Source organism: Pelmatolapia mariae, linkage group LG1, assembly GCF_036321145.2.
Source record: "Pelmatolapia mariae isolate MD_Pm_ZW linkage group LG1, Pm_UMD_F_2, whole genome shotgun sequence".
Classification (NCBI taxonomy): domain Eukaryota; kingdom Metazoa; phylum Chordata; class Actinopteri; order Cichliformes; family Cichlidae; genus Pelmatolapia; species Pelmatolapia mariae.
This window is the reverse complement of record NC_086227.1, coordinates 9,526,250-9,551,668: the sequence shown is the minus strand read 5'-3', so window position 1 is coordinate 9,551,668 and position 25,419 is coordinate 9,526,250. Positions and strand designations below refer to the sequence as shown.

The following is a 25,419-nucleotide window of genomic DNA, read 5'->3' as shown; positions in this document are numbered from 1 at the left end:
TCATCAATAAAGATTTATTTGCTTCCAATAATCTTTACACACATGCATTAAAACATTTTTACACTTTCGGTCCATTTTCCAGACAAATAATTTTGCTCTTGTGATGTGATGGTGAAACATGAATCCCTTCATTCTTACTTGCATTTAGTCAGTCAGAGTTTAGCATGATGATGAATGTCGGACACAAGAAAATATTTATTGCATTCTCAGACAGATATGTGTACAGAATCCAAAACAAAGATACAAAATAGGAGTTTAATCATCTAAAGATGGTACAAGTCTTACATGTTTATAGAAAACATTTGCTATGGTAGGCCAGTTGACTAATAACATATCATAAACTAAAACAATGACCAATAATAAATTAAAGAAATGGAAAAGCATGAAGGGAATCAATGACAAATGAATGGCCTACAGCAGTCTTTCCCTTTAGATATACTCTATATGGCATTACCCATATTCTCACATACTGAAAAACCCCCATAAACTTGCTCAGAATCCTTAAGCAACCAAATATGCAGTGGGCCAGTAACAATTTGTACCCACACAAATAAATAGTGGACTTTTTTCCCAGAAAACAATTTGCAATCTTTTTTAAAAACAAACACTTGTAATGGATTCCTTGTTAATGAATAACCCTAAGGTCACAACCTATTGAGATAACTAATGGCCCATTAAATAAATAAATTAGCATTGTTCTAGCATAATTGCATAGTTGTATATCGTTATAGTCATTATAGAAATTTTTTACATAGCAAAAACCATTATGATGACAAAAATATCAAGTCTATACATTTGACATGTACACTTTTTACCTAAAGAGAGTATATACACAAAGTGCAAGCAGGCACTTTTATTTATATATATATATATTTATATAAGCTTCTGCTTATATGAAAAAGAAATGAATAATCCAGTTTCATCTAGTTTTGAACACCAGAGTGAAACTCACAAACATGTACATACTGAGCCAACATCCAATGACCTTGTTGTTACAGCGTCAGATTTATGCGAGTGCTGGAGGCAGAATTTAGTGTGCACTTGCTAAACAGACGTGACCATAGCTAATTAACTCTAGGTGTAATTACAAGCTTGTTATTTCTATCTAAATCTGTTTTGTAGATGCTACAAAACCTTGTGAAGAAGGCCCAGCCATCCTCACTCACAAAACTTCTGTTACTCTTTTCTATTCTAGCGCGACAATCCATACTAGCTTTCATCCAGAAATGCTTCAGTGATCATGATCATACTAACTGCACTCTGCAGGTGACATCTTCAAGGCAAGGTTGTCATATAGTAAAGAAATAAACGGTTTGAAATAAAACACTGGACAATGCACTGGTCTGTTGAGAGTTTGAGAGACATCCCCACTTCTTCTCATTAAACCTCCAGTTTTTTGTTCCTTTTCTTTTCGTTAATCTCCCCCACTCTCTGTCAGAAACACACTCGTACACACATGATTTCTAGGACACAGCAGACTTTTGATTATTAACAGAAACTCAGTTATCCATACATTAAGGACATACATACAAAAAACAAAGAACCAAACATATGGATAAATAACTGGGAGGACACCCCTTATGTAATCTATTTGAGCTTTACTCTCAGCAACACATTCTGTACTTTGTGTTGCTACATTTAGAGGCCACACTCTCTGCTTTTAAATCCTAATCTTCACTTATCAGCTCTGACCTTGTGTGTGACATCAGGGAATAATCCCATGAGCTGAACAGTCAAAGGTGATGCAAGGTTTAACTGCCCTGACCTTTCTTTGCAATTCAACAACAAGACACTCTTTGCTTTGGTTTCTTTTCTTTTTTTTTGCCATAAGCTTACAAATTGTGAAACCGCTGATGGTATCAACAATTCAGCAATAAAATCTGTCAGATTCTGATGCCTTTTATATCACATGCTCCTTGTATATAAGTTAAGCAGCAAGGCCATCAGTCACACACCCTCCTTTAAGCTACAAAGAAAATGGTTTGGTACAAAAGAAACATGACATGTTGCACAGAGTAGAAGAATTTGTTTGCGTTGACAGGACAGGTAGCTTGCAGCAGCACCAAGTAAGGCCCTGAGTGTTGTCAACTGAATGTTGTCTCTACAAGTGCATGGAAGTTTATTACAGTTTGTGCAGAAGTTATACAAACACAAGATCTGATCTAGGGTGAAGATTTGATCCATCCAGTTACCCAGATGGATAAAGGAATTTTCAAAATCTGTCCGACTCCTGTTAACCTCCCCTTAATGCTTTCTTTTCTTTTCTTTTATGTCTTCTTCTTAATATGATTGCTTTTTGTCGTTGCTTGTATTTTTGCAGTTGTGTCGGCAGAAAGTAAAAGTAATACTCATGTAAGGTGCAGCGGCATCTGAATCTGCTTTACCCGCATTTCCATGGGTCTTCCTCAACAAGAGAGAACTCTGCAGTGTTGCCATTTTTGCCCATGGTGACCTGTAAGCAATTATCAAGAACAACTAACTGTTGTGACCAAGGCACTGTTACTGACAGACTGTCAGTGGTTGGGAGCAGAGAAACCATTGCTTCATTACATGTTGGCCATTGACCTTGGGGCTGAGTTTAGTTAGTCCCCGACAGACAAAAACACGTTGTCATACAGGGATAGACAAGTACATTAAGTCATTTTTCCAGAGTTGGCCATGTATTTAATGGATTCTCTCCCCAACCAAATTACAATAATGATATTCATCACTATACAGGCAATGAATGTAAATAAATATATATTTTTTTCTGTTGTTTGTTTAGAAATCTAGCTACAGTATAGACAGGAGGCATGAAATAGGCATTTCTTAAATGAATGCATCACTTTGGATGATTGATGATGATATGGAAAAAACAGCAGTCTTTATGTATACCACAGGCTAAAATCACTTTGAAAATATGGTTAAAAAATTAAAAACTAATAATTTGGTCAGGGCTACCATAAATACATGTCCAATTAAGTAAGCAAATGAAATAAAACAGAAAAAAACATGCCACATGTACGAGACAATGAATTAGATTAGTGTTGAGCCTTTAAAATAAACTGATTCAGTTTTTATAAACAATAAGAACAATGTATGCTGTAGAAGTGAACAAATTTTGATAAACCTGGTATCACAAAAACTGCTTTTTCATATGATCAACAGGTGAATAAATAAATATAAAAAAAATATTTATTTAGCTTTTCACCACTTTAAAGACGACATTTTTCAGTCAAGAATGACTTGTACTATTCACACAGACACCAATACGCCAACATGGGAAGCCACAGAGAAAAGAGTAACAGACACAAAAAGAAAGACAAACACACAGCTGGGAAGGATGCGCTACATACAGGTCTCTATGTCCGTTAACGTGAAATGTACCTTGCAGTCGTCTATCAACACTGAGTTGTGGTGAGCGTACACATTCTGGTTGGTGTTATTTTCAAAGAACGATTGTGTCTTTGCCATCTCAAAGTCGTCCATCCGGACCTGCTGGGCGTCAAAGGTGTCAAGCTCATCTTTGGAAAGGTGGTACACGATGCCTGCTCCATAGGAGTCCCCAACCACATTAACAGAGGTACGGAAACGATCCCTACATGTTAAAAAAAACAAAAAGGAAAAAGCACTAGATGAATAAAAACACCATCCGCACATCCATCCATCCATCAATTGTCTACTGCTTATTTGGGGCCAGGTTGTGGGGACAGCAATCTAAGCAGTGACACTCATATCTCCCTCTCCCCAGCTACCTCCTTCAGTTCGTCTGGGGGAACACCGAGGCATTCACAGGCCTGGGTCTACCCTGGTGCCTCCCTCGGAACTCCTCACCCAGGAGATGCCCAGGAGGTATCCTTGTCAGCTCAAATCACCTCAGCTGGCTCATTCTCGAGGAGTAGCAGCTCTACTCCGAGCCCCTCCTGAATAACTGAACCAGCCAGCCTTCATAGAAAGCTCATTTCCTTACTTGCATTTGTGATCTCAGTTTTTTGTGGCAACCCAGAGCTTGTGACCACAGGTGAAAGTTGAGACGTAGAGCAAATGATAAGTCAATAGTTTTGCTTTTATGCTCAGCTCTCGCTTCACAACAATGGACTGTTACAGCAGGACCAATTAGTCAATCAATTTTTTGCTCCTCTCTCCCACCACTTGTGAACAATACTCTAAGATTCTTAAAATACTCCATTCCTTGCATAAAATCACTTTATTTTGTTTTTAGGAAATTTTAAATGATGATTCCTTTTATCAAGGGAAAAAAGCTAAACCTAAACCTAATTTGGCCTGTATGAAAACATAACAATTCCCCTTGTTAAATCATGAATTAAATGTGATTAACCACATTTTTGGTAAAGCAGGGTTCAGTTTCACTAGTCAAACCGAGGCCTCATTCCTGCCACTCCTGATAAATCAAGAAATCTCATAAATAAAAGCCATGATATAAAGAAGCAACTGAGAAACAAAGTCACTGACGCCTATCAAGAGTTCCAAAGCCATCTTTTAAGGCTTTGGGACTTCAGTAAACCACAGTCAGAGTCATTATCCACAAATGGAGAAGACTTGGAACAGTGCTGAAGCTTCCCAGGAGTGGCCGGCTGACCATAATTACCCCAAGAGTGCATCAACCACTCTCTCAGGAGGTCATAAAAGAACCCAGAGCAACAGCTAAAGGACTAGAGTCTTCATATGCCTCAGTTAAGGACATAGTTCAACATGCAACAGTGAGAAAAAGGCAAAAATGCCATACATGGGAGAGTTCCAAGGCGAAAAACGCCTGCTGACCAAAGACAACATAAAAATCATCTTGATGAAGACTTTAGGGAAAATATTCTGTGGACTGATGAGATGAAAGTCTTTGGAAGCTTTGAATCCCATTGCATCTGATAATAAAACTAACACAGCATTTCATAAAGAGAACATCATACCAACAGTTTGGTGGTGGAGGTGGTAGTTTGATGGCCTGGGGCAGCTTTGTTGCTTCAGGACCTGGACAACATGTCATAACTGAACCATGAATTCTGTTCTCTACCAGAAAAAACAGGAGGAGAACCTATGGTCCATCAGCTCATGCCCTGAAGCTCAAGCTACCTTGAGCAGCACCTCTGAATAGCTCCAAAAAACAAAACAACCTCTGAATGCAAAATGAAGGCTCTGGAGTGGCCTAGTCAAAGTCTAGACTCTTTAGATGTATTTAGATGCTTTGAAATGATCTTAAACAGGCTGTTTATGCTCAAAAACCATCCACTATAGCTGAATTAAAATAATTCTACAGAGAAGAGAGGGCCAAAGTTCCTCCAAGGCAATGTGAAAGACTCACTACCAGTTACTGCAAATGCTTGAATGCAGCTCTTGCTGTCAAGGGTGGCAAAGCCAGTTATTAGATTTAGGTAGGTAGGTAGATTTGGATAGCTTTTTTCTTCTTAATAAATCAAAGATCATTTTAAAACTACACTTTTACTCCAGTTATCTTTGTTTTTGTTTAAAGTTGTTAAAGATTTGAAATGCTGAAGTGTGATAAATCCCCCCACCCCCCCACCCCAAAAAAAAAAAAAAAAAGATCTAAGGGAAGGGGAAAATACTTTTCCATGGAGCAAATGTGTAGGTGCTAGAACTTTTGACATTTACTGTGGCTTATTGTGGTTATGTGTTTTCTGAAACAATACAAATATTTCACTGTGTGGGAATGACTCAATTAAATGGTTTTTCATTAAAAAACTTAAAACCATAACAACCAGAGTTATAACAGTGATTACACATGTTAGAGGCCAGTAAAACAAGCACTCTACTCTTTTAATATTAGCAAAAACGTGTACATACAAATTAAATACTTTAGCATATATGCTCGGGAAATTTACAAAAAAAAGATTACTTATTTCACTATACATGATAATATATAGCGGGAAGGATTTGTCCTTATTATTGTAACATCTAAAACTGCTTACATAAAATTCCAAAAGTAAGATCATTGAATGGTATTAGAATATGTCTGCATGCTTTTGTCATGATAGCAGTGTTGATGTGGCGCTCACAGAAGCCAGTCGACAGCAACCAGGAGGCTGATGTCCTGAGTGGGCAGCCCTACTGCTGTTAGGATCAGAAGCATGGTCACAAGTCCAGCACTCGGGATACTAGCTGCTCCAACACTGGCCAAGGTAGCTGTCATGCTAGATAGGAGAAATTTTCAAGTGTAAGGTTTTAATACACACACATCCTTACTATCTGTACACAGCTAACACCCTATACTATCTCTACAAAAGGTTTTATGATGACAAAAGTATTTTGATAACTAAGTATTGAAACTGGGAACTGTAAGAGTGTACACTGTCTAAGTAAATTTAAACCACAACCTTATTCTACACAATGACTTTGCCTGTAAAGTGCAGGGGGATAATGCAATAAAAGAAATAATGTGTTTTAGTAAGTTTGGACACCATGTCCATAGGACAAGCTTTTACAAGTCTGTGGACATTCTCCCCTGTCTCCCCACTTTGGGTTGAGAAATGGTGACTGTGTAGGCTACAGCATGACTGACATTGCTTTTATACTAATCAAAGAACAGAGGGACTCCTTGTGTCCTATGGATAGGAGGACTGTAGGCTTACCTTACGGTAACAATCTGGCCCCAGTCGAGGCTGATGCCATTCATCTGAGCGATGAAGATGGCAGCAACAGCCTCATAAAGTGCTGTGCCATCCATATTGATTGTAGCTCCCACCGGGAGGACAAAGCGTGTCACTCTCTTGTCGATGCCCAGGTTTTCCTCTAAGCATCTGAACGTAACAGGCAAGGTACCAGCACTGTAGCAAATAAAACAAGAAGAAGCTTGTTAATATGACAGTCACGAACAGCATGGAATGAGATTCAGCTTGCAAATTGTGCACCCAATTTGGCACTAAAAACGTGCAGGAATAAAGAACTCTGCAACAAATTATAGACTGTCTGTTGAGAATTAATTTGCCTGAATCACTCTTTATATTCCATTAATTTTTAAATTTAATTGCACCATTCTTCCATTCAAAATGAAAATAATTTACTCCAAACTATGGTAATTTGATTCATATAAGGGCTTTCAGGCGTTTTACTTTTGAAAACAATCAAAAACTTTAACTTGTTTGAATTCATTTTTAAGACAGAATATCATAGAGATAACCACAGCTGTGACTCCAAACTTGCTTGGCTTCTTTCTTCCAAGGTTGTAGAATGGTGAGCTGGAAGGAACTGGGAAAAATCTGAGTTCACCTCTGTAGAGGGAAGAGTGTATCTGGTGCCATTAATAAAACATGGAGATATTCCATGTGGAGGCAAAGTGAGAAAGTGTTGCTAGCAAGCTAATTCCATAGTTATCACTCCAAAAAACCCCAAAAAACGGTTGCCCTGATTATTTAGCATCTATGATGGAGTATTTATAAAAGTATTTATAAAAGCATATATCACATTGAAAAACAAAGCCTGATTTCTAGACAGGGATACTGTGGTCCTCTGAGGGGTAGAGAGTCTGAATTCTACAATGTTCAACACAAACAGATGCAAAATTCCCTCATACCTGGACGCTGTTCCGAGTGCCGTGACCCAAGCCTGGAATATTCCCATGAAGAACTTGAAGGGGTCTTCTTTTACTATTATAAAATATATCAGTGGAAGAAAAATTCCTCCATGGATGATAAGGCCCACTATCACAGTAACCATGTACATTCCCAGTTGTCTTGCAACCACCTCCAAGTCAGCAATAGAGATGATTTTTCCACAGATGAGGCAAGCAATACCAACAGGGGAATACCTGAAGACAGAGTGTGTATTTTGGTTATAAATATGTCAGGCACAGGAAAAATGTATATAGTATTCAGCTTAGATCCTACAACAAGTTGCTTCATGCTGTACAGAAATATATATATATATATATATATATATATATATATATATATATATATATATATATATATGTATATATACGTGTGTATTTGAAGAGAATAAATTGTTATGAATAGGCAACACAGTTTTGCTTTGATTTAGCAGCATGTTGTTATTCAAGTGGTTTGATTGTGTACAAGGCTCCTGTATTTACTCGAGAGTCTCTTTTCAAGCTTTAATGTTCCCCACAATAGAAGCTTTAGGCCAATCACTGGGCTTTTCAATCCAGATAATGAAAGTATTAAAGAGCAAAAATACTTATTATGGAAACCAACGCAACCTGTTGAAATGCATTAGGAATATCCCTTCAGGGAGTGGTGTTTTAGTGTTAGGGGCTTAAAATGGAGTGGGGTGAACTGCAGGTGGGGGGCATCTACTATCAAGTTCTGATAGCTTTTTTTCTACCTTTTAAAAATTGGGGCCTACAGCTGTTTTAACCTTGTGTGGAACAGTGCTTGTGATGAACTGAACTTACCACATAATTGCACCAACGAGCCTCATAACAATCTCATTGAGTACGTTGAAAAACTCCAACATTAGCTTGGCCTTTTCGCCCATTTTCCCCATAATAACTCCAAAAGCAACAAAGAATCCAATTAAACCTGTAAGACACGGAATATGATAATTTTGTATAAATTAATAGAAAGTTAATCATTTTACTTGCTCGCAGGAAGAATTATTCAGACATATTACTAGACAGCAAAGCAACATTCTGCTATGTACAATACGTAATTTTAGAATATATAAAGTACATTTGTATGTATTGTAGACTAAATCTAAAGTGACAGGCAACCAATCATTCATTTTAAGTACTGTACAGAAAGAAAGGCTGTCCTAGGTGTTGGGAATGTTCAAAAATACCAAACTAGAGCATTTAGTTATAGCACTAATGAAATGAAATGCAAACTAAATACAAATTGAAGTGTGTAAAGAAAATTCAGCCAATGTAAAGTTATAGCAGCAGGGATGCCACCAAGGGGGGAGGGGGGGGGGGGTAAGTTGTATACAACCCTGATAAGACTGTCCTAAGTTGGTAATAATGTTAATAAACATGAGCACAATGGAGAGGGAGACACCCTACATCAGGCATGTCCAACTCCAGTCCTCGAGAGATACTGTCCTGCAGCTTTTAGATGCATCCCTACTCCGACACAGCTGAATCAGATGGTTGGATTACCTCTTCAGCATGCCATCAAGTTTGGCAAAGGCCTGATAACAAGCCATTCCTTTGATTCAGGTGTGTCGGAACAAAGATGTGTCTAAAAGCTGCAGGACAGTAGCTCTTGAGGACTGAAGTTGGACACCCCTGCCCCACGTGTTCTGTTTTTGGTGTGCCACACCAATATTTTTAGTGACCCTCATATGAAAAAATTATGGAGGCGCCCCTGGTGAGGAGCTCAAAAATCTGTGTTTGCAGACACAGACGCCAATCAATGCCTTTGTGTTATCTGAATGTTTCCCTTTGATGATGGAACTTTTTTTTTTTAAAACAGAACTTTTGTTTTTCATCAGTAACCCTGCTAAGTGATTCCATTTATGCACTGGGCGTGCTTTCAAACGTTTTACCTACCCAGGACATTCATCCCACTCTTGAACTGAAGTGACCTTTTGATTGTGAACTGCGGAGGTGCTCTGGTCCTGTTAGTGGGTACTGGTACTTTGGTGGTTACTGTCTGGATCTGGACAGCAAGCAAAGAAAATAAGAATCAGTTGGAGGAACTGACATATGAATCAGATTTATGCGGTGGACGAAGACCATCTGTGAAACTCCTACCTGCTGGAAACAGGCCTGCACTAAGTTCTCTGGGAAAAGATTTCGGATGAGATCAAATAAAGCATCCACACTGGACACCTCGTCGTTCTTCTTTCCCTGTCCAAGATTGGCCCTAAGCTTGGGGTTCCCGGGATGGATGGCCAGCACCAGGACCACTCCTAGGACAGCCGCAATCACCGTTGTCGACATATAGTACACCATGGCCCTGGTGCCTAGTCGCCCACTGGATTTGGCATCCAAACCAGCTAGTCCTGTTGGCAAAGTATGTTTTACAGGATATAATAATATTTACTCAGAATGACAATAATGAATCGAAATAGGCACTAAGATGTCATTAAATTAATCTGTTTAAGTTAATCAGCTACTGTAACCAAATTGCTAAAGTCCTTCCAATAAGAGCAGCATGTGGCATGTGAGCTCTAAAGTCCACTTTCAGCTACATTAGGATAACATACAGATGGGAAATAAATCAAGTGATTTAAAAATATTAAGTATGAAGTCCAGCAAGGAGTTAGGTCACAGAGTGCCATTAGAACAGCTCAGCTGCACTGTGACAGTCTCAAACTCTGAACTTGCCAATGACTGATGTTTAAATGAGTGCAGTAAAGAGTGCCATCTAGCATGACATGTTTTCATCATAAGATAAAGGTGAGGACTAAGTAACTTTTTACTGATGGATGCGACTGCGGTGGCAAAATCAGGAGGAGTGAATGTAGGAATAAAGGGTTAATGTTCTTACTGTAAAACTGCCATTTAAGTATGAGCAAACGTACAGTGCTTAACAAATTTATTAAACCAAGTATCATAAAACTAAGAAATCATGATGTACAAAAGCAGACATTGTGCCACAGAACTGAATCTTTTAACTAGATACTGATACAGTATCAGTTTGCTAGTATTATTTGCTAATATATTGGTCAGCAATATTTAGTTTTCTTAAAAGTAATTTGATATCTCATATTGTAACCTTGGATATTTTTGAAATGAATAAATATAAAGCTATAACACAACTATAAGGCATAAAAAGGTCAAACACAATCCTATATTACAGTCATTCTGCTCAGCTTGTTAAAAAAAACACCTGGCTCACAGGGAACTTACTGTAACTATGTCTATATGTTTCACACCAATGCAACTTTCAGCTCTATTTTTTTTCTTTGTACAGTAACAGACTGCGGCTCATGCATTCACTAAAAATAGGTCCCAGTGTAGAAAAACAGTAACACCTGTGTACTTGTGCAGTATGCAATCAACAAAATCTGGTTCTGTGGCTCTTTTTCCTCCCACTGCTCCCCCCCCCCTTTTCTTCTTCTTCTTCTTTTTTTTTTTTTTTTTTGCCAAAATGTAAAAAAAGCAATTTTAAGATCATTTTTCCCCAGTTTACCAGGAAAAAAAATACACCCACTCTCACATCTCTGCTTTTGCGACTCAACTCCAAGGTAACAAGTAGCACCGTATGACCTCATTTCACGACAGTTGTCAGCAAATTCAGCAGAACATCGTATGTTCGAGTTACTGTGCCTCACCCACCTGTGACCAGACTGGAAACAACAAGAGGCAAAATAAGCATCTTCAGCATCCTCATTAGGATCTCTCCAGGAAAAGCAATGATCATTATAACATCAGGAGGGAGAGGTGATATGTGCCGCAGAAGCATTCCGGCGATGGAACCCAGAAACACACCTGAGACAACAAATAAAAAAGAAAAAATCAAACACAGAGCCAGTCCTCATGTGTGGCTCAGTATTAAATATATATTTGCTGATGATTTTTCTCATTTGTTTAACATCACCTGTCCTCCCACAGTCACTGTGTCATAGTATTACTTGTAGAAAGGTGATAAAGTGTGACAAAGTGTGAAAAATCAGACTTAATAAGGTTGCTTATTTTTCACCTTACAGCAGCTAATAAAGTAATGACACCAAAAATGTTATCACCTTGACTTCAGTCTAAATATTTTTCCAATTACCGTACATCTGTAAACAGTTTGCAGGGACAAAAAGCTCCAAAGGATGACATATAAGTTACTGAAGCTTGTAAACTTTTCTTCTTATACACTGAAATTACGTTTCAAAGTTGGGTCCTACTTTAGCGTTTTGCACTGCAGTCTAAATGCAATACAACCTAGGCTGTCATGGCTGCCTGCTAGTTTAACATCAAGAAAGAAGCTGTGAACATTTATGCATTTAAATGGCACTCAGGAGCGCACAGTGAGAGCACTGATAGAGCAAGAATTAAAAAGAAAAAAAAAAGTATTGGCTGCTTTTTTAAATTCAGTGGAGGGGATTTTTTTTCCCTCTTTTTCCCCAAAGGTGATTTTCTTCTAGAAATACAGTAAAGGTCAACTGCAGCTGCTTCACTGGTCGGAGCCAGGTGTTGCCATTCTCCCCTGACTGCATAACCTCGGGGCACACGATGAGAAACACCTGCCTCTTATGTGCTCTAACAACTGATCAGATGTGGGATCAACAACAGGAGGTTCCACTGAATAGAATTGTATTTATTTATTTAATAGGAAAGGTATTGATTTGTTTAGTTGGATTTTGTACTAAGAAGGTCAATAGACTCTGTGTACTTTAATGGGGACTTCTGCTAATCAGAAAATATCTGTGAATGGCGTTAACATGGCACCGTGCTTGCAGCGTCTCTTGTTTGTTTAGTTGTTTGTCAATATTTTCTTTTTGCCTAAAATTTCCTTTACAGATAGTTCTCAAAAAGTGCACAGTACAGTCTACGATAGTTCCACTTACACAACACAAAGCTTTTGCAGCATGAGGAGAACAGTGATGGCTATGACAGTCGAAATAACCTATAGCTTTTTTTTTTTTTAATATTCTTTCATCACGCACCAAAACATTGGTCTCATAAGAAAAATGGAAGGAAGAAGTTCCTTCTGTACTCCCTGGGCAGCGTTTGGCAGTTGACACAGAGTGATGGATTGGTATGTCGACATACCTTGCATGATGATCCAGATGAATCTAAGTTTGTGTAAATGTCATCATGATGATTACACTACCTATATATATTTTAATAAGTTCCCTGTCATAGAAGAGCCCAATAAAACAGAGAGGAAAAACAGAACGATCTGATAACATTTTATTAACCTGGCATCATACCTTACAGGATGTGAGGCTTTATTTGCTTTTTTAATTTATTAATTTATTTATTTATTGGGTCACTTCACAGGCTATAACAACTGCTGGAAACTCAGTCTTCATTGCAGATTTTTATCTTTGCCCTCCTGCTGGCAACACCTGCTCTTCTCCATCTGCACTTGGAAACCTGCCGTTCATCTAGAACACAATTTGTCTCACTCTGTTTTAAAATAAAGCTCAAAATAAGCTGTAAGCTAAGGTCTTGGACAGCCTAAAACTGCACATTGTAAATGTAACCATTAATAAAAGCATATTGTGGAGGAATGAATGTAAATAAAGGGACTTTTAACTTACCAAGGATGGTGAGAGTGAGAACCATGTTCTTCATAATCTTATCACAGAGGGTTCCACATGGATTCTCAGGTGGGTCTACCCCTGGACCCAGATGGCTCTCATCCATCCTGACCTCAACTTGCTTCTGCATTTTGTTGGCACTGGAACAGGTAAAGAAGGAAGATGTCAGCACAGATGACGATGGGCTCTATGAAACTCACTGTCCCCCCACATCCAGTAGCTCCTCATTGCAAATGATTGACACCGTAGAGGGGGCTCATGCCCATCTACTGTATACACTCAAGTTTCAACAGTCAGAGGAAGTTGCAGTTAGAAGAAGTAACATGAATACAACCCAGTGTGTTGCAGGTTCAAAATCTGCGAGGAAAAGATGGCAAAATAAGGAAGAAATTGTGCTTGTAATTGATATTACACTTCTGGACAAAAGCACTGGGTCACCGACACACAACACCCACAGGAGTTGCTCAGTCATGGAAACCCATACCAGAAAGCACCTGATGCACGGTTTTTGTGCTGATGCTAATACCATAGGAGGTTTTATGAGTCTGCAGTTAATGAGTCACCAGAGCTGTGGCGACTTCACTGCCCACTATGCAACTCAGCACTCTGTGTGTTCTCCTGCTTTGCAATAAGACCACTCACAGTTAACAGAGAGTATCTAGCAGGGAAGAAATTTCACAAACTGACTGGTTGCAATGGTAGCATCCTCTTATGGTACCTCACTCAAATTCAGTGAGCTCTTTAAAATGACTCATTCTTTTACAAAATTTGTAAGGGCAGACAACATGGCAAGAGGGTTGGTTTTATCAAATGGTAGCAAGAGGACTGAAAACACCTGAATTCAAGGACTAAGCCCAAGGGTGACCCAGTATTTTTGTCCATAGAGAGTATGCTGAAATACTATCTGATAAAAGAACAGATGGCTGGATGGATTGATGCTTCTATGCTTCTGACATGTTTCTTGGTTCGGCTCTGCTGGTCAGTCTCTTGTCTCCAGGAGTTTGAATGTGCTCCCTGTGGCTGTGTGGGAATATTCTAGTTTCCTTTCACAGTTGGAAGACATACATGCTGAGTTAACTGGTGATTCTAAACTGGGTAAAATACTACCTCTATATTTAAACAGAGAGCAATGCTCTGTTTAAATATATGAGTAACTTTGGCTTGAGGTTTAAAGGTGTTTGAGTGGTCAGCAAGTCTAGAAAAGAACGAGTGGCTAGCTAAGTGCTGGAGTTTTCTGCAGCTGTTGTAAAAAATACAAAATGTATATATTTGTTTCACTGATTCATTTTTAGTTTTGAGGATATTTTCTTGGACATGGTGCTTTGTGTTAATTTCAGATAATGAGCTCATCCATCTGACTATGTACTTCTTTATTTTACTACCTTTTGATGCCTCTGAAGCAACAAGTATCTCAGGTTTGTTGTGGTCTGGAGTAAAGCCTCTTTGACTTAAAGATCAACTCTCAGCTGTACAGCCTTTAAATCCTGTAGAGCACAGACGTACACAGTTATGCAACAGCGCGTGCCTGTGTCATTTGGGCAACCATGACCTTGATGACACGAACAACTGGAATGATGTTTTAAAGCAATAAACACTAGAAAAATCCCTTTTCACCTAGTAGTTAAAGTATTTTAAATATCCTGCAGATGAAAATTCACGGGTAACAGGAAAGACAAAGCTTCAGTAATGTGTCATATATGTATATCTGCTAAATCAATAGTATATTTGATGATTCATTATTTAAAAAAAAAAAAACCCTTCTGTCTAAGACATGTAAGTGGGCAGGGAACATGCAAGGTAAGGACAGAACAACTGCCAAGTCAATCATGCCTGTCTGATACACTGTGCTCTGGCATTAATGACATGTAAGCCTTTTAAAGAGGATAAATTTAGCACTTCAGGCATTCAAGTGATTGAGTTATGCAACAGACAAGGGCTTCCCAGGAAAAGTCAAAGTGTCACCACTACCTACCTAAAACTGTTATGCATGCATGTGAATGCTAACTTAATTTAAAGCTTGGTATTCAAAGCGAATTTCTTCTTTTCTGCAGAAGGAGAAAATCAAAAGCACTGGACAAATAACTGGATGTGAAAAATGAGTAAGCAGGGTTGGACAGTGACCTCACAAGTGAAAGGTCTTCTGGAAAGTGCAGGCTAGGTAATAATTTTATGCTTTTAGCATTAAAAGGAACACACCCCTTCAATGTGAGGTTGATTCAGAGCGAACTGAAGAATAGAACAGCAACAATGAAAAACGACGTTATCTACTAAAACATCACCAAGGACAGCAGGACTACTGTAGCTGTACAACAGACAAAAGATTGTCCTTATAGCTTTTGTTTCTTAAATGCACTTACTGTATAATGCATCAAGCCCATGCATAAAGTTGCATGATCCTTTGGAAAGTTTCACATAAATTGCTAAAAAACATATGAAAAAGTATTTTGAAGGCACACCGTTCACTGCCATTACTCATCTCATGAACTACCACCACATCACTACATCCTGCGAATCGTGCTTACCAGTTGGTTTGTATGCTGCTTGAAGTTGGAATTGTACTTGTAGAGAGGTACTACACAACTACTGACTTCAGTGAAAAAATTAACAAAATCATGGCTCATGCATTGGTAAATCCTCCAATCAAAGCCCCCCCAAAAGTCTTTTTTTCTCCCTTTACACAAAAGCACCTTCAGTGCTTAAAATTCTGCAAATGACTTCCTCTTTAGCAATTGATGTACATCCACAATCACAGATGCCCGTTCATTCAGCTGCAGGAAGGTGCATAAAGGTAAAGTGACTAACCTGGAGGTCTGACAGAAGCCTCCCAGACAGGAGGGGTGGAGTCACCCTGCTAAGATTAGCCAGAGAGTGGAAATCCTCGTCGCCATCTTTATTTTGTCCCTTCTATTTCTGCATTTTTTTGTTTTTGTTTACTTTGTATTTGAGACAGAAAGGTTGCATGTATAAGTCCTTAGGGCAATGCAAATATGCAAAGTCTATTCGAGAGTATATAATTAATACATTTCAGATTCAGGGGCTGCACAAATGCCATTCTGTACAACCCCTTTTACTCATAATGACAGTACTGTAGATGTCATCATTCAAAGCCTGCTTTTCATGGCTGACACCTTTCATAATAGGAGTACTTCACAAGCTCTATTAACCAGTTTTTTTAAATGTAAATGTACATTTTGGTGGAGATTAGGTAAAATCATAAGCATGGACGTTTTACGTAAGCAGTGCTGCTACCGTCTTTTCCCCTTGAAATTTTCAGCTTCATATGGCTCATGCTGCTATGTATTTATATCAGGTGCTGCATTTAATAATAGCTAATCAAATGTGGCCCGCTTATTAGTACTGCCTTATGGCTTGTTGCAAACTGATTTATTTGTAACATGATTTCGCTTGAATGTTAATCGCATGCTTCATTAGTACATTTGTTCAATAAATTGAAGGGTTCATGTCACATTCTCAATTAATATTAAGCAAGAAGTTTAGAGTAAACAAAAACTTCCAAATTAGTCAGCAAAAAAGCTTGAAGGAGAAGTCATTTAGCAGAATAAAGCTGGTTTATTAGAGCATAACGGAAAAACTGATTGCAGCTTTCGTGTCATTTTCATTTTGGAATATTTAATCAGACACAAATTAACACTCGTGTTTGAGTAAGATTTTGTGTCTCTCGTCAATTTTAAAGGCGGTTTTAGCATGCAGGGAGCGTCTGTCGGATACACAGCTTAAAAACAACAAGACTGAGATGATTTTATGACTTTGTTGAAGGAAAAAGTAAATCAAAGTAAATTAAACCCTATGTATGTCTGTTATAATCCAATAACATAACACTGAATGTTTCTCTAATGCTACCGTGTTTAAATCAAGCAAACTTAGCATAGCAACAGCAGCAGCGGGTTATGCGTTTATTTGAGGTATCTGCAGAAGCTCGTGTGTTTAACACAGCTTCTGGCCCCAGTCTGATTGTTCTCTTGCTGAAAGTTCTTTTAGTCTAACAGGGTGACATGGACATGTTACATGCACTCATTGGTAGCAGGACTCCAGCATTTATTTTAACACATTAAAAAGAAAGATAGAACAAAACTGTTGGAGTGATTGACTTTAGGTGGAAAAGATGATTACAGAGATGTGCATGATATCAGAGGAGCATTTTAACAATTTTGATAGTCGTCACGCTGGCGAGAATCAAAGGAGATTTTTATTCAAAGGCTACATAGCTGTTCTAAGAAGTTGGCCTATTTTCCGCGCAGTTTGCAGAGTTGCTGGTTATAAGACAGAGTGAGGATTCCAATTACGGAGCTGCTCTCAGAGCATGAGCCAGGAGAAGAGATGGAGTCAGAGCACATGGCAAAGCATTTGTTCGTGCAACTCCGAACTTAGCCCCGCCTTTTTCTCCTCTCAGCAACAAGCCCGCCTCATGCCGCAACACCTGACAACACAAGCCACGCTTAGACTGCAGGTGTCTATAATTAACTAATCTGTCCTGAGCCGCCCTAATCCAGTGCACATACACACCGAAATGGATCAGGCACACTTGGAGAGCAAGTCTTAGGCTGTCATAGAATAAATTTCATAAAATCATTAAGAGATTTTCTTTGAATTCCACAGCTATATGGTAATATTATCAGAAGATTTAGAAAAAATAATAATAGTAACACTCACTAATTATAAAAAAAGAGCAAGCTAAGAACACCAAGCCCCACCCTTATCACAACTACTACTGCCCCTTCCAATCTACACAAATACCAGCCATTCTTACATTTGCAATCACTCCTGACTGCAGTTTGCAGTGCAGACGCTGAATTTCACCGCAAATAACCACAAGTCTGATTTTATTTTTAATTGTAATATTTGGTTTTGCAGTTTAATAACATGCACGTTAAAATTCAAGCAATTCCAAGTGTCTACTTTTTGCATTCAGATGTGCTAACTATATTTGTGCTGACCTCAGCTATCTAAAGACAAATTCAGTAAACCAAATGGCCATTTTATAGTTGAATAAATGTTTAATTGAACAACTTATTGTTTGATGAGCAATAACATCAAGTGCGTAAAATTTAGAACAACTGTTTCTTTTAATCTGATGAAAATAAAGCAATAGAATGTAATGTTTCATAAAAACACAGCTTGTAAGAGAATTACTATCAAATGGTTTATTATTGGTTTAATGTTCATTAGTTGATCAGGTAGCTATTGTGCATATAACTGAAGAGGATAAATCAAAGCCCAGGAACTGCGGGTTAGGGTTTAGCAGCAATTGTTGTTGTCGCTAATGGGCCAGAGAACGAATGGCACAATGAGCTTAGGAGTATTTATATTCAGTTGCAAATGTGCAACACAAGATGCATAAATGCTCTTTTTATATTTTTTTCTGGAGTCTGCATGGAAAATGCAGGCTTAGGTTGTGAATTGAAGTTTAAGGTCTGAGCAGAACACCAAGTTCTGCTCAGACTTGGTGTTCTGCTCACCAAGTGAGCAGAACACCATGCCCATGATCTCAGTGTGAGATCATGGGTATATACATTGTCATGGATCCCAATTTCACTGTTCAGTCAGGCTAACAGTAGCAGATCTGATCAAAAAGTAGACAATTACATCAGCAAACACAGTCTGTATTTATTTATTTTTTACCCCAATCACTTTTAAGGTTTGGTTGAATGAGTATTATGGATAAAGCATGGTGGCAGCACGGTGGCTGGTGGTTGCAGTGATTAGCACTGTTGCCTCAAAGCAAGAAGGTCCTGAGTTCAACTCCACCACCTGGCCAGGGCGTTTTTGTGTAGAGCTTGCATGTTCTCCCCATGTTTGCGTGGTCCTCTCTGGGTACTTAACTCCCACAGTCCAAAGACATGCAGTTAGTGGCATTAGGTTAATTGAGGATTCTAAACATGCCCATAGGTTTGAATGGTTGTCTATCTTTCTGGGTTAGCCCTGCGTCAGATTGGTGACCTGTCCAGGGTGTACCCCACCTCTCACCCTATAGTAACTGGGATAGGTTCCTGCGACCCTGATGAGGATAGGTGGAAGAGGATGGATGTGAATAAAATATGCTTTTAACTAAAACCAAAGTCAGTCCTTCACAACTTATAATAGGACCCCTGCTAGTATGTTCTCATATTTACGGGACATATTTTAAGCAAATGAAGAAAGGAGGCATAATTGCCTCTTTTTTTCTTTGTAAATGCTACAAGGTCAAAGGAATACAACTCCCCACACGCACTGAGGCCTATTACATACAGTAGGCATGCAGCAAGAGAGCAATTTAACTAATTTTTTTTTTTAATCTTCATTTTTTTCTCACAAGTGAGAAAAAAATACAGTTTCATCTGTCTTAAAGAGTACTGTTCCAAGATTGTTAACAAGTGTAAGCTTTACTGTAGTGCTTATTTCTACAAAACACACATTAAGTGAAAATGAGTAATTTCAGTAGGAATTTTTTTTTCTTTTTTCTTCTTGGAAGAAAATAAAGTCCTGTACAAATAGCGAAAGACTAAATGTCTCATCAAGACAGATGGTATTTTTACTGAATCACATTGCAATGTCCGAGATAGATATGCAGAATCTGTTCTATTCAGAGAGTCAGAGGAATACTAAATCAAAGCACTTTATTTCTTTTATGCACCAAGAAGAAGTAATGAGGTAAGTTATGTTTTGTATTTGTCCTTTGAATTTTCCTTTACTATTGTGTGTGGTTTTTGTTTAAATTTTCTTTCTATATAAAACTTGCCATGACCACTCATTTGTATTCTGAGCATTTTCAAACTAATAACACACACAAAACAGTCACCATGGTGTTCTGAAAAATAGCTTTGACACTTCAAAGATATAACAGCAGCACGAGACTTTAGTGTATAGAGACCGCCAATCAGTCACGTCTGCTCACATCCTGCAAATACTTTTATCAAGAGATTCTGTGTAGAGAGCAAACCAGAGATAGTCTATGCAAAATTTTCACTTAATATCCCAAAACATGACATCTGAGATATCCATCTTGTTTAAAATATGTGTTGTAAATAAATAAATAAATAAAAATAATAATTTAAATCAGTTCATGATAGTTTACTACTGTGACATCCTCAATTGTAAGTCATGACTGATGGACTTACTGATTTATTTATTATTTGTTGTTTTTTTTAACAAAAGACATGTCATATGCATTCAAACTGCAACATGCTAAATGTCATATAGAGTGAGTGTTGTCACTGGCTAACAGCAGCCCATCATGCTTTGCATAAGCATGGATTGCAATCATGATGTACCACTGCGACTGATGATCATATTTCAGTGATGATTTTAATGACACGTGTCTCGTAAGAGCAGGATTTCAGTTGGATCTGAGCCAGGGCTTTACTCCAGCTCCTGATTATGAGAGTTAATTGCTCTTACTTATGCAGGAGATGTACAATTAAAACATTTCAGATCGGATAAGCGGCTCTTGACTGGCTCTGCCATCATGCCCTCCACTTCAGAATGAGAAGCAGAGGAGGAAATGCTGTTTCTACTCAGACTCATTTCACAAAGTCCTCTTTTCCCTCATCGCACAAACTCAGGCAAAATAAAGCTAAATTTTGCACATGCGCTTCTTTCCTGTTCTACCAGGCGTTGGACAAGAAGACTGATATTATTTTTTTTTTTGTCACTTTGCATTCAGATGCTGAAAGTGTGTAGTCTGGCACTAGCTGCAACTGGCACTGATAATAAACAACCCATTCATTAGCTCCAAAATCATAAGCATACCATGTGTCAGGTTTTGTTTTGTGCTTTTTTTTTAATAAGGAGGCATCATGAATTTAGGAGCTGATGAAAATGACTTACACCTCTTCCCACGCTGGACCGGTGTGACGTGTTTTATAGACAGTGATGACATTTTCAGTATCGCATCTGGTCTTTTAAAATCATTTCAACATCTGTTACCAAGTGCACAACTGAAGTTCACTTAAAGAAAACTGGGAAAAAAATCTAACACGAGTGTTTGCATCTGTAAATTATAGTATGGCACATGTCAAAGTTCCTCTTGGTGCTTTTCAGCCTTCCTGTACTCTCTGTGCCTACTGAGAGTAATTGCACTTTTAAAGGTTAACAGTTTCCCTTATGCCTGGGGCCCTGAATAGACAAATGGAAGAGGTGGAATTTTAAACCACCAAAAAGATTTTAACTAGGCGAAAGACTTAGAGGAGGTATTGATTTAATTGTACAGTAGAGAAGGTAATTCTACCCATTTATGAAATGATTAAAACAGATTATTGTTTCATAACCAGCTCGCTTTTCTTTGCTATTGTTTTTTAGTAAGTCAGTAACTTCTGCAGACGCTCATCTGAAGCGTGCCCATATCGTAGCAAAGAGATGAGAGATGAAGCTCTGATCCTTTTGCATCTATGGAATTTTAGTTAGGTTTAAATATACAGTAGCTGAGCGTCACCTATAGGAAAAAGATGATGAAGTTCTCAGTGATTATGATAATACTACTTTTAATCAAAGGCTACTTAAATCTTTCTTGAAAATTTCACACACAGCGTTAAGAAAAAGGAAGTCGCTACTCTGAATGGTTTTAATAATGTAGAGTATTTTGCAATCTGCTTCAGCTCGAATGTGCTTGGACATGTAGTCCCAGACAGGAAATCCTGACAGTTGTATCTTCGGCTTGATCTTTTACCTGTAAATGTCATGGCATTTGCAAGGGCTGCCAGCCAATAGAGAGTCCTTTAATAATAATAAAACAAATGAATATTAAAAACTAATAGAAACTAATGTATAACAGCATTCAAAACTACTGAAGCCACCCTGGACAGGTTTGGCAGTCAGTCACAGGGCTGATTTATAGAGACAGACAACCATTCATGCTCACATTTAGACCTACCTTTGCAATTTAAAGCTGCCAGCCAGACTTCCATGTCTTTTAACTATGGCAGAAAACTAGAAGAAACTGGATAAACCAAACCCAGGACAGGGGGACATTTTAAGCTGCATATATGAAGGCTCCAGTCTGCCAGGAGCCAACATAAATGGGCACTGTGTGCAGAATTTAATGTATTTGCATGACTGCGTCCAACTCTTCTGTTGTACCAGTTGGAGGATTTTTATGTATTTCAGCCTATTTTCATATTTAATCAAATACTGCCACTTTAAAGGCACTGGCATCTCAGAGATGTGCCCAAGATATTTCAGCATATTCTGCGTAGGCGTTGGTGCAGTAAACCAGGTCTTGGCAATAGTGAGATGGGTCTGACTCCAAACTCATCACATTTGGATGCTTGTTGAGCAACCCCTGGCATCATGTTTAAACACACTTTGTGGCCTTAAGTGCAGAAGAAAAAGGGCACATTTAAACCTAAACCACTAGAATTTTCTTAAACTTAACCTGAATGAAGAAGAGTTTAGTTAAAGGTGTAACAGCAGCCACATTTCCCTCCCTCCAATGGTAATATACTAAAAAAAAAAAGTTGATAAATATTTTAAACCAGACTATTCTACAGCACTTTTGACCAGGGCCCACTACTGCTTCGTCACCCTTATTAGCTTACACTCCCTGACAGAAGAGTAAAAAAATTTTTTTTTTTAAAATTAAACTAAAAACAGAAGTGGGATTTGCAGTGTAGCCCTTTGGGATATCCTTCTGAACGTCATCCCCTTGCAGCCCTGTCTTGAGTTGAAGAATGTGGTGGGAGTCAATCGCACAGAGCAACAAATCTTTAATAATGCACATGTGGCCAAAAGCAAGCAGTTTTGCATTCCTCTACGAAACTGTCAGCTACATAAAATGCATTATGATTTGTCCCTCTCTTGAGATGTGAGATGCAAGTGATTCATTTTGTCTTTTAAAGGGATATTTGTTTGTGGCTTAATTCAAGTCTTTGTGGATGGATTATTTTCACTGGCTAGGCACCTTGTCAGTATCCACTGCTGACCTACAACAAACAATTGCCCTAAGAGCAGATGTGGGAATACAACCAAGCACCAAACATTACATTTAAAGTATACCTAGGACTCTGTCACAGCACTAAAAAAACCACTGTTTGCAGATTTTTCTTGCCAAATAGTTACAGACAGCTTACCTCACTGTGACCAAAAAGAACTTTTCCTGACCTTGAGTGGACTCCATATGTAGTGACTTGTACACAAACCTGCTTTCCAGTTATAGGCCTATGAAAATTTCCTGTAAAACAAAGGAGGGTGTTATTATTCACCGCTCCTCTTCCTTAGATGTAAAGTGCTCACCTGTGGAAGTCTTCTCCTTGATACATTTATCACCTTTCCTGCTCAGCTTCCTTGTAAATTTCTTTAAAACTGAAGCAGCATCAAGATTCTTTGGAGAAAAAGTAGCTGCTTCAGCGGGATCCACCTACTCTAAGGTATGGAAATCCAAGCAAGCTAAACAAACACCCTGCACATGCACAGTGAGCGCACTGATGCACGCACAGAGGGCTGTGGATTTGAGATTAGAGGTCAGTACCTCCTCTCAGGTGTGGTTGTGGTGTTCTCTCTGCTAAAGAGTAACAGATGAGCAGACTTTCCACCCATTTTTAGCCTCATGACATCATACAGTAAAATGGAAACCTTGGGAGACCTGTGACATTGCAAAACTTCAAGGTTTCCAGTCAAATGTAAATATTAAGAGAAGGGGCTATGAGTGCATTTGCAATATTTGTTGTTGAGTAGGGTGGGTTTCTCGACAATTTCTGAATGAGCAGTAGATTCTTTTATGCGTTACAGTCTAATGCATTATAAATATGAATGTTGCATTTTCTCTGGTATCTCAAGATCAGAACTGCAACCATAAAAAAGATAGCCAGCAGTTGCTTTAATTCTTGCAGTTCTCCCTGTAAGTTGCAGAGACCAACTACTGTGCTGCTCACTGTTTAATTGGCCGGCCTGAAAGGCGTCCTGCACAAAGCCGTAGAGAGCACAGCGGGTGTCTGTGTCTCAGGAGTAAGAGCTAAGTTTAGCAAATCCTCTCAGTGTGTTTCTCAATGACAGCACATGTTGGACGGTCTTGCAGAGAAACTCACGAATGCATAACCTTACATGCCAACATGCTGCAGACACACAGGCACTGCTCATAGTGTATGTGCTGTGACAGATACATGCGCACACAGTGTGCTTCCATGCATCTGGACACATGCACAGATTGTAAATAAGTGCAAATACAGGGAATTGTTTCTCAGTGCATTTTCAAGTACTGATAATGATGACGTTACTAAATTTCAGCTACGAGAAAAAGCAAACAAACGCCTATTTGCACAGCTACACTCATCTTTAAGATGGTCAGAGGTATCGAGCCTTAAGGTGGCAGAGATTCAGTAACTTGTCAAACTTTACTTGGGTGAAGAGAGCGAACAACAGGGTGGAGATTGTAACTGGGCTCTTTTGCTTTGAGAGACATATTGAAGTAGCTCTTATTTCAAACTCCTGATTTGTGACGGTCAAGTCCATTTGAGTTTTGAGACAGACTCTAGAGTTTGATAGAGAGAAACATTTCCTTAAGATGATCTGTGAATTACAAAAAAATAACAATAATAGCAATTTCTTTTTTGTCTGTGATAATGCCATTAGCATGATTATACGCTACACTATAACCAAAGGTGCCAATATTCTTACCTGTGACAGTCAAATAATACTATTTAAACATCAGAAAGTATCTTAACCCTCTCTGCCTCTGGTATCAACACAGCCTGAAGGTATGCCTTTTGTCATTTCTCCCAAGTACATCATTCTATTATTCAATTTTTTATGCCTGCCAGTGGAGCAGGGTGATATGACCAAAAATATTTATCACAATATAACTCCACAACTTTATTAGTGCAAAAAAAAAAAATCAATGTATTTTCACTTAAACAAGCAGCTGTTTTTATGTGCATTAAAGTTATATAAAAATTTGACAGTGCAAATGCAAATTCCTTGCTGACAGTTTAACCAAAAGGCATTTCCAGTGGAAATTGGCCGACATATCCTCAGCATAACCATGTATAATATCCACAAAACTTAAAAAGAGGTTATACACACACAATACGGTAATATTATGTTGAAGCACAGTACGTATCACTCCGCGAGGCTCCTGACTACGATAGTCGTAATGCTCCGACAATCAATCAAGCGGTGCGGGTTCGTAGCTTAGCAAAGTTGTACTAAAACATTTGACAGATTTTCGAGCGCCGTGTACCACATAAAATCATTTCGAGGTCAGTAAACACAACCAGAATTCATACATAAGGCACACGGGATTATAAGGGGCACTGTCGATTTTCAGAAAAATCGAAGGATTGATTTTAAGTGTGTCGTATTTTCCAAAAAACACGGTAATAA

The 25,419-nt window shown here is 38.5% G+C and overlaps 1 protein-coding gene across 2 annotated transcripts; it reads right to left on the bottom strand.

The window, feature by feature from the left end:
- On the bottom strand, positions 1-23,527 carry slc1a2a (solute carrier family 1 member 2a). Of its 2 annotated transcripts, none has more exons than XM_063471168.1 (11): positions 23,335-23,527; positions 13,111-13,250; positions 11,192-11,344; positions 9,662-9,912; positions 9,458-9,566; positions 8,363-8,489; positions 7,523-7,756; positions 6,582-6,776; positions 6,009-6,143; positions 3,367-3,577; positions 1-2,452 (listed from the first exon to the last, which is right to left on the bottom strand). In XM_063471168.1, exons 1-11 carry the CDS (start codon positions 23,358-23,360, stop codon positions 2,381-2,383), a joined length of 1,653 nt encoding a protein of 550 aa, XP_063327238.1. In that variant the 5' UTR covers positions 23,361-23,527; the 3' UTR covers positions 1-2,380. The 2 variants fall into 2 exon arrangements, with proteins under 2 accessions (XP_063327238.1, XP_063327239.1); XM_063471169.1 differs by lacking the exon at positions 23,335-23,527 and adding an exon at positions 15,633-15,919.
- Between the last annotated feature and the right edge of the window lie 1,892 nt (positions 23,528-25,419).